Here is a 9,953-nt window from a genome sequence, read left to right as displayed (position 1 = left end):
ACATTTGCACACTAATTCCAAGTTTAATAAACGTACAGTTTTGTTGTATACCCAAGAGAAGAAAGTATTTGATGAATTTTCCAGTAAATTTAGTTGAAATACCAAACCGTTTTTAAATATGTCACATCTACATTTTTTCAATGAAATTAAAAATATACGCTATGTTTGGAATTATATTTGGCCAAGTCAAAACGTGCTGCTACTGTTCTGACATATTAAAATCGAATCTATAGGGTATCTGCTTTTCTTCGAATGTGTCGTAGTGCTGCCTTTATTGGCGGTTTTTGAGAAATTGCCCTTTCGAAAACGATAACTTTGTGAAATTTATCAAAGAATCCACAAGAGGGCGTAAATTTTTTTTCAGTATTTCAGACTTTACTCAACTTATTCTAAGTTTAATGAAGTGCATTATTGTTGTGTGACAAAGAGAAAAATATCTTCTTTGATGAACTATCCAGTAATTTTAATTGAACTACAAAATCAGTTTCAAATTTGTTATATACATTGTTTTAAAAATTGAAGAATATACGCTATGTTTAGTATTATATATGGTCAAGTCAAAACGTGCTGAGACTGTTCTGACATATTGAAATCGAATCTTTGAGGTTTCTACTTTTCACCAATGGTGTTGCAATGCTGCCTTTATTGGAGGTTTTCATGAAACGACCATGTTACACGACGAAAATTCAGTCATTTTTAAACATCTCTCAAAGAATTATAAAAAAATTTTGTGCACTGTAACAGTCGCTTTAGCTTGTTTACCATATATTAACAATACGAGGAGTGTAGTTAATGATTGTTTTGCTTTAATTGCTATTGTGAAAATAATCAAAATATACACTTTCTTATAAAAATCATTGGGAACATTTAATTTTACGCGTGGGTATTTTCTGCGATTCTGTCAGTCACAATTTCGTGTTTTGCTGCTAGCTTCACAGAGGTGTCTTCGTTTTCTTGCGTGAGGCGATTTAGCTTTTGCCTGTTCTCGTTTTTAATAATTTTCTGTAGCACATTTCTTAATTAATTACGAAATATCAGGATGGCTGAAACAATATCTCATTTCGCTAAAAGTCACATGAAACAGACGGGATGGGTTGAGGGTAAGGGTTTGGGACGGAACGAAGATGGAATGTCAGAAGCAATAAAAGTGAAAATCAAAGCAGATAATGCTGGAATTGGCCACGATCCTGGAGAGCAATTTACTTTTCATTGGTGGGAACATGCATTCCAAAGATCTGCTCAAAATATTAAGGTAGACCACTCAATTTTATTGTTTTATATGGAAGGCACAGACTGCAGTGACAGAAGTCTAAGTTGAATTGAAATGATAGTCTACTTCAGGGGTTCCCAAACTTATTTGACCGCGGGCCAAAATTTCAAGGCGAGGATACTCGCGGGCCAAAATTTCAAGGCGAGGATACTCGCGGGCCAGTAAAGCGAGATGACGAAAAAAGCCCGACGTAAAGGCTGGGGTTCGGGGCGCGCTTAAGCGCCTTGAGAAAATTTTGAAAAATAGGCACCAAAATAGGCTGCAAGATTGATTTTAGATACACCCAGTATTGCAGTTTGTTATGTAATTAAATTCATAAGTATAATTGTTAGGTGATAGAATACCCGAGGAATAACAAGCACGACTTTCAAAAAGGATTTGTAACTGATAGCGACTAATGAAGTTACTTGCTCATCTGGAGTACGGCTTCGAAAATGTCTACTCATATCATGGTCAAGTTTATTTTTTCCATCCAGTAAAAATAACAAACGAAATTATGAAAAAATTAAAATTGACACACATTTTACTGGGAAGGGAAATCGCTGGGAACTGATAATCAGGCAGCGACACCCAAGGTTTGTTATCTAATTAAATTTGTAGTTGAAGTTTATAAAACACTGTTATCTCTGGTGAGTATGGTTTTTGCAGTTGTACTACCAATATTATCCACTGACACAGAAGTTGAGTTTGACCCCAGAGATAAGAGATGACCCCAGATAGCACCTCATGTTTTTTTTGTTAAACAAAAAAGCGTCTCAATGTATATGAATATTGAAAAAAAAAACGAATAGCCAACATAATTTACTTGCATTTTTGTAGATACGTGTAATTGGGGTTTGCTCGAAAACTGATGTTCAAAACGTGGCTCCAATTTGTTACATTGTATTTGCAATACCGCACTCTAAGTGATTATCTGTCAGTCTGGACCGTAGTTTAACAGGAATAGAACAAGAATAGTTTGTTGGCAAAAAGGACAAATCGCTGAAGTTTGATTCTTTTCAATAAAGAAATAAGAACGCTGCCATTTATCCGAAAAACGCCTGTTTTCAGTGTCTAGTTTTTGTGACATCTTCAAGCTTCCTTAATATAGGGCTGATACGTGATACCTAAAAGACTGCCGTACGCAATCCTAATACCGGTACGTAAGGTAATAAAATACCGGTATAATTGAATTGTTACGATATACACGTGCTTAAATTCCAGTCTGGATTTCATGGCCTTTTTGGAACGAGAAATCCGGCGTGCAATCAGAAATTCCCGCGTGCAAATAAGAATTCCTGCCGTGCAATTATAGCTCACGGCGTGCAAAACAACTGCGCCCGCGTGCAACTGACTTTGACATTAGATACCTCCCAATACATCCGCGTTAGATTACTGGTATCGGATAAAAAATACGTTGAATCAGAGCAAAAATGGACGTTTGACCTTTGACCCCAAACATTATTCCTACAGTTTGTCGCTAATTTTGAGAGTGTTTGTGCGACTTTGGATACAGGTACTGTTCAGTACATCCGCGTAAAATTATTGGATAAAATATACGTTGAACCAGAGCAAAATGGACATACTTTGTCATTAATTTTAGGAGTGTTTTTACGTAGAAATAATGAATAAAAAAATCGTCGAATTCGAGCAAAATGGACGTTTGACCTTTGACCCCAAACATTATTTTCATACTTCGTCACTAATTTTGAGTGTTTGTGCGACTCTAGATACATTCGTGTAAAATTATTGTATGGAAAATACGCTGAATCAGAGCCGTACCTGGCCAGCGTTGGTGCGGAGGCGATCTTTTCGTCCATGACTATTCTCACGGGGTTCCTATCATTCAACACGATATGGTCTTTTTTGCTTCGCAATTTTTCGATCAGAACAAATCTTGCAAGCTAGTATTAGTCGACAATTGTGGAGTTATAATATTTTGGCATCTTTATTTTTCTGGATTATTGATTTTAAAACATTTTTAACCGATTTACATTGGTGAGTAATTGCAAATTTTCGGCGTGCAAAATTGAATTCTTTCGCGTGCATTTTTGCGGAGCGCTAGCGCCCTCGGGCGTGCACCTGCCATGGAATCCAGTCTGGCTTAAATTGTGATAATGACGTAACAATTGGCATCTACGACATAAAAGGATGAACACATTTAAATTGTTAGTATTTATTCACGGTTATAGTTTCACTAATGTTCGACGGGCCATTTGAAATCGTCTCGCGGGCCGTGGTTTGGGAACCCCTGATCTACTTCAATATGGGGTCTCATGAGTACACACCCGCAACTGCTTCTAGTTTGCCTGGCTCAACAATTTTTGCATATTTCATTCCTAACCCCTACCCCTCTTCGAAAAGTCCATCATTGCAAAGTCTGAAAGTCGCAGTGATGTAAGACAGCTCTCCAAATTGAGCACTTCTCTTCTTTTCTCACCACAACAATACCGATAAGAGATAGATCGCTGGCGTTAGTGAGTTCATTAGGGTGGTAGCCAGTCTGCAGACTATTTCATTCAAACCGCTATAAAACAAAAACCAATATTTCTAACCCGTTAACTTTCTCATCATAGGTGCTTTGGCATTTATTCTACACGCTAAACCTCGAATTAACTTTCTACGACCAGGGGTTAAAGTATATAAACCACCAAAGTACGACACTCGGAAGAAGTATTTGCGACCGAACGACCAGTGTGCGACCATGGATTTCAAGCCTTGAACATCATTTCTGCTGCGTCGAGACTAGAGCATACGCAGCTATGCGTGAAAAATTGGGCTTCTAATTGCATTTCTGACCGTCATATATTTTAAGAACACGGTTATTTCGAACAAAACTCGTCAAATTATAAACAAAGCACCACATCACAGCAATCAAACAGACAAAAACACGATGGTCGCAAATTGGTCGACAAAGATATTATCGACGTATTGGAAATGCGCACCCCCCTATTCCCCCTTTGAATGTGGAAACGCGAAACTTTAAAGATGGTTAAAAGAAACACGAAACACAACTCCACCCACCTGCCAAGTTTCATTTTTTTTTCTCTCATATTCGTATGGATTTTCGAGTTTTATTTCCAGGAGACAATGGGTAGTTGACGACATGAAAAAATGGTCCGTTTTTTTCTTTGGTCAGGTTTTTGGTCGTAACTTATTTGTTTGTGGCCACATTCTAGTGTAATTTCGCAGAGCTATGGGGATAAATGGACGATAATTTTTTCGGCATTAATTTAATCGATGAAGTTGATGGCGGCAAATAGGTGGTGGCCGCAAATTGGCTAAGCCACCCTAGTCGGCACAGGTGCCATTTCGGACAAATGAGCTTTCGCAGAATTCGCTTGCATGCATTTTTGCGGAGCGCCAGCGACCTCGGGCGCACACCTGCCATGGAATCCAGTCTGGATCATTGAGATTAGAAATCCTCTTGGATAACAGTTTGAAGGCCCTTATCAGTGGTGATTAATTGAGACATTTATCAACTTCTCTCACTTGGAGATAAATATGGAAATGCTGAATTTAATTTCATATTTACAGGTCACTGAAAAAGAACATGGCGTCGAAGTGGAAGCAAAATCAGAGACTGAGAAAGCGTCTACCAGAAAACAAAATAAAAAACTAATGAAGAAACAACTTATGTACGGGAGCTTTGTAAAAAGCGGGACTCTCGAAAATGGTAAAGTTCAGAAATGTGATAATGATGCCTCTAGTGATGAAAATTCAGATTCCGAAAAAGGAGATACAAAAAAATCTAAAATTCTGAACGATGAGGAACTCCTAGCGGCATGTGGAGGAAGGACGGCTCATAAAGGTGCTCGACATGGCGTTAATTTAGGGGGGAAATTGGCGCGACTGAAAGAACAAGAATCAGAGACATTAGATGGTCTGATTAACAAAAAGAATAAAAAGAAGCGAAAGTACGAAGGGAATGGACAAAAATTGTTAAAAGATGAAAATGAAACTGTAAATAAGAAAAAAGACAAAGCTCAGAAAAAAAGAAAACTTATTTCTGAAAATACTGAAATAACAAACAAAAAACTTAAAAAGCAAAAAAATAAAACTAAATTGGACGAAAAAACTAATAAGGTTAAGAAAAATAAGAGTAAAAAGAAGAAAAATAAAAAATCTAAAATTGAGCCAGAGTGCTGACAACTGCAGTGTTCGCATAAATAAGGCAATTATTGTAGTTCAATTTTTTCTTGAAATTTTTCCCATAATTCCCATTCTCTGGTTCATGCTTTTGGTTTTCTAAATTGAGCACTCCAGAAGTGTGCCTACCAATGTGAAGGCAGTAAAGCAAATTGCCCTGGTACGTATACTATGGGAGTGCCCTAAATTGTTCATTGGAACATGTGGAAACCTGCTTTCTTCTGTAAACTCTGAGGTCTTTAGTTTAATCCCCTATCTTTGTGAGTTGTTATAGCATGTTTGTGGTTAACATTTTATCATTTCTAATAAAAGTATATTGATGCGCATATATATGTCTCTGAATCCTTGAAAATATACAGGGTATTCATAAAGTCCTGTATTAAATTTTGGTAAAAGAACATTGACGTGTTTCATGCAATTAATTGTGGGCATATGAAAGTATTAAATGAAGTGAAAAATATAAATAAACACTGCTTAAATTCAACAAACCTTGGTAATAAGTTATATTGAGAAATGACTTTAACACAAAATTGGAAATAGTAAAAGCACTTAGTGAACATTTTGCATCTATCATTCCTTGAAAATGTTGAAATACTTTCAATCTGCTATTTTGTTGTTCTTAGGTGCAAGTATATTTCATTATTTCAAGTTTATTTTATTTTTGAGAAAAAAAAATGGGTGAAAATATTGACGATGATGACTGGACTCCGCCCACTGCAGCAGAAATGAAAATTATCGAAGCTAGACAAGAAAGGTCGAACCAAATTAGTAAATTAATGGGAAGTTATATGCTAAAAGGATACAGAATGCTCGATAAATTATGTGAATGTGGGACGATATTTTTGCAAGATAGAGACGGAACAAATTACTGTGTTGCTTGTAACGAACTTGAGTCTGAATGTGCGAAAGATGATCCAGTACTGTCTTCTGAAGCTGCAAGAGTGGCAGCCTTGGAAGGACAAAAAGAAGAACCATCTGTAAATGTAAATAGAGAAAGAATGGCCTTATACCAAGAAATTGGCGGTGGAACTAGTGCCATGCCACAAGATGTGAATTCAATGCCAGATGTTCCCCAGAAGTTATCACTAACTCATGAGCAAGGTGATGCTTCATGTGACCCTATGGAAGAATCACAATGTGCAACTCATAAAACAACTATCTTTGAACTTCAGAGACAAATTACAACTGCTACTAAGGAACTTCAAAATTGCTCTTCATTAGAACTCAGAATACAACTTTGTAATTTAATTAAATCCGCAAGTGAAGCTATTATAGCACTAAATAATGTAAACAAATGTGTATAGCAATGTTCTTATATTTTTATCACAACTCACTTGGTACCGGCAAAATTTTTGGCACCCTCTAGAACAGGGTGGTCCAAACCTGGCATGCGGGCCGCATGACCCGAACATATTTCGTGCGACCAGTTGAACAATTTTAGCATATAGATGTGAGTTTTTTAGCCATTCCAGCTGGGCTCGAGATCCCAGGATGTAATCCCTTTATCAAAAACCGATGTTGAGATTGTTGATATTTTTTAAAATTACGGAATTTTTAAGGTTGTATCCATAGCCATTTTTCCAATAAAAACACACCTCTATTTTCTATTGTTAGCCATGCGGCCCGCAATGACTTCTTGACAATTGTTGCGACCTTCCAATCTTGGACCACCCTGCTCTAGTACTACAGTAATTATTGGAAGAAAAATATTAAAATTGGCGTTACCTTTCATTTGCTGACGTGCTTGCATATTCTCGCAAAAATTAAAGAATTTTGACTCTATTTTGGTGATGGTGGATCCTTGTACTGGTTCCAGATTTGATTGATATTTTGTTAGTTTCAAAATAAGATTTTAATGTGACCCTCATTGACTAACTACATGAATTAAGAGGTGGAATCTGGTCTTATTTCTACCAATATAGGACATCAGCATTTTAGAAGAAGAGATTCCCTTACATACAATAGATATACAGGGTCTTAATAACATCGTTTTACAATTTGAAAAGGTTCTTATTAGGGTAAATTGTAATGGTATATATTAATAAATAAATGCTGCACAACGGCAGGATTATCAATTTCATCCAATATTTTATGGTTATGTATATTATCATACAATACCTTTCATACTGCACTGATGGGCCCAGCCACATATATCTAATGACATGTGAGCAGCTACTTTTGTTGGGGAGGACTCTAATCTTTATGCATTAGCATTGCATACCTAATTTATTACATCCTGGGTTAGGGATGAGCAACACTAAAATCTAACGCTTCAACCGCTGGCCAATTAGATAATACATGGATCTTTTGCGATAACTAACTTTTGAAAAGCGTTTTTTTTTTTAAAGTGATCAGGATAATTATTACATGAATTCCAACTGTTTATATAACGCAGATTGGATTTTCTAATATTATGAATCATGTATTTTTTCATTTTCTTCAAAAAAGATATGGCTTGTAATGTCTTGATCATACGATACACTTAATATAAAAGTTGGCGCTCCATGAGTGTGTGTACCAATATGGAAGTCACTAATTTTGTTCGCCTACTTTACATCAAGTTGTGTAAAGGTACTGAATCCTATGGGCAGGGGTTATATTCACATGGCTAACACAGACAGTCCCCCAACATGTAATAGAACTAAAATCAGAATAAAATCATTGCCTAAGCTGATACACACTACAGGTGCGAAAGATGTATAGGAAATAGGATATGATTGAGATCATTTTAATCTTGATTGATCCACTTACAGGAAGCGTTGCCTCAAGAGTAATCAAGTTTTGTTGTATGCTGTCATGACTTTAAGTGATTTCTATGTTCATATTGTCCCATCCTTGATGTTTTTAAAATGTAAAATGCTTGCTACAACGCTTCGCTTGTTACAACTTTCAATCACAATTTGTATTTTTCTACTTCAGCATTTCACAAGTAAAATGCCTTCTAATGTAGAAATAAAAGCTAAAGTAAAAAACTTTGACGCATTTCTGAAACTGGCAAAAGAAATAAGTGGACAAGAAGGAACATTATTGTGCCAAACAGACACTTTTTTTGTTTGTTCAAACGGACGACTCAAACTTCGTTGCTTTAAAAATGAAGGGAAAGGGCAATTAATTTTCTACACAAGACCAGACCAATCTGGCCCAAAACTGTCAGAATTTTTCTTCACAACTGTAAATAATCCGGAAGAGTTGAAACAGACATTAACATCAGCGTATGGCACACGAGGTGAAGTCAGAAAAAGACGAACTCTGTTCCTTGTGGGACAAACGAGAATTCATGCAGATGAGGTGGATGGTTTAGGAACCTATATGGAGTTGGAAGTCCAAATGCAGAGCGGACAATCAGTGGAAGAAGGAAACAAGATAGCGAAAGATTTAATGAGGAAACTTAGCATTGAAGAATCAGATCTAATAACTGGCGCATACCTTGATTTGTTGTTGAAAAAGCAACAAAACATAGAATGAGATTGAACATATGGTGATTGTCAACTTTGAAGAGTCTCATCTAGATTGCCTTCTATTTATCAGGATTAATTTTATTAATCATTGACATTTTGCTAAATGCAAGCTCCATTGATATGATGTTATCTGGCGTTTGTAGCCAGAAACATAAGAAACTTATTTATTAAGTACTTTGAAGTGCCTTTGCCCAGTAAATTTCTTAAACTTCATCAAATAGTTTTATTCCTAATATTAATTCCAAATAGAAGTGTTTTTATAATGTATATCCCCTAAATAAATAACCAGCCTGGCCATGAAGCTCTCAGGCATTCAAGATGGTTATAAGCAAAATACTCTGACAAAAGCACCTATTTAGCAATTGATGACAACATTGATTTGACAAATGATAGTAATATATAGTACTGACAATTCACAGGTGTCTTGATTAGCAAAATTAGTCATTTAGTGTGACTTTATATAGGAGATGGTGCATCCTACATATTCAACCCTTAAGAATGGTCCAATGCTCTGTAGTTCTTTGTCACCACATATATTTTTTACATTTATCCTGGAAGAAAAAATTGACCAATTTTCGATAACCATTTGAATGCATAGTGCGAAACTGCTATCATGTTTTCAAATTACATTTCACAACTTGATAATTTTCTTTGCCATATATACACACTAAGGTCTTCACCATCATGTTGTGATGAAGTTTTTCTGTAGAGAAATTTAACTCTAAAAAAATCCATTGTTTTGTCTACACCAGTTGTGCTTTGTTTATCCTCAACATTTGCATTTATCATTGTTTGATACCATATAACTGCCAAATGTCTAAATATTTTGCCTTTTTCCTTTTTGGCAATTTTCAATCATATTTTTCATTAAATGCTCCCTTTTCCACGTTCATTTTTATTCAGTATTTGGGCTTCTGGAATAAGTGGGCCTTATATCATAGCCATATGAGAACAAGTTTTATCATTCCGTCAAAGCCTTAATATTTTGGTGTAGTCGAGAACGAGTGATATGGCCATCCAACTCATATTCGCTTTTGTGCATGAGGTTCACAGTTGAAGATGACTCACGTAAAAGTAGGGATGCTTGTTTCAGTGAT

The 9,953-nt window shown here is 36.0% G+C and overlaps 3 protein-coding genes across 3 annotated transcripts; all 3 read left to right on the top strand.

The window, feature by feature from the left end:
- The first annotated feature begins 947 nt into the window (after positions 1–947).
- LOC120326353 (G patch domain-containing protein 4-like) lies at positions 948–6,021 on the top strand. Its single transcript, XM_039392625.2, has 2 exons — positions 948–1,252; positions 4,787–6,021. Exons 1-2 carry the CDS (start codon positions 1,040–1,042, stop codon positions 5,396–5,398), a joined length of 825 nt encoding a protein of 274 aa, XP_039248559.2. The 5' UTR covers positions 948–1,039; the 3' UTR covers positions 5,399–6,021.
- Positions 6,022–6,072: 51 nt separating this feature from the next.
- On the top strand, positions 6,073–8,317 carry LOC120326358 (protein ZNRD2-like). Its single transcript, XM_039392629.2, has one exon. The coding sequence runs from the start codon at positions 6,073–6,075 to the stop codon at positions 6,700–6,702; it is 630 nt and encodes a 209-aa protein (XP_039248563.2). The 3' UTR covers positions 6,703–8,317.
- On the top strand, positions 8,195–9,742 carry LOC120326357 (uncharacterized). The gene has a single exon (XM_039392628.2). The coding sequence runs from the start codon at positions 8,195–8,197 to the stop codon at positions 8,861–8,863; it is 669 nt and encodes a 222-aa protein (XP_039248562.2). The 3' UTR covers positions 8,864–9,742.
- The last annotated feature ends 211 nt before the right edge of the window (positions 9,743–9,953 follow it).

Source organism: Styela clava, chromosome 4, assembly GCF_964204865.1.
Source record: "Styela clava chromosome 4, kaStyClav1.hap1.2, whole genome shotgun sequence".
NCBI lineage: Eukaryota > Metazoa > Chordata > Ascidiacea > Stolidobranchia > Styelidae > Styela > Styela clava.
The sequence above is the reverse complement of the archived record's forward strand: the minus strand, read 5'-3'. Positions and strand labels throughout refer to the sequence as shown.

Bases quoted from the DNA above. Each gene is read 5' to 3' on its own strand.
- LOC120326353 (XM_039392625.2), top strand. From the start codon at position 1,040: ATGGCTGAAACAATATCTCATTTCGCTAAAAGTCACATGAAACAGACG. The intron at 1,253-4,786 runs GTAGACCACTCA...TCATATTTACAG, and splicing joins GATCTGCTCAAAATATTAAG to GTCACTGAAAAAGAACATGG.
- LOC120326358 (XM_039392629.2), top strand. From the start codon at position 6,073: ATGGGTGAAAATATTGACGATGATGACTGGACTCCGCCCACTGCAGCA.
- LOC120326357 (XM_039392628.2), top strand. From the start codon at position 8,195: ATGACTTTAAGTGATTTCTATGTTCATATTGTCCCATCCTTGATGTTT.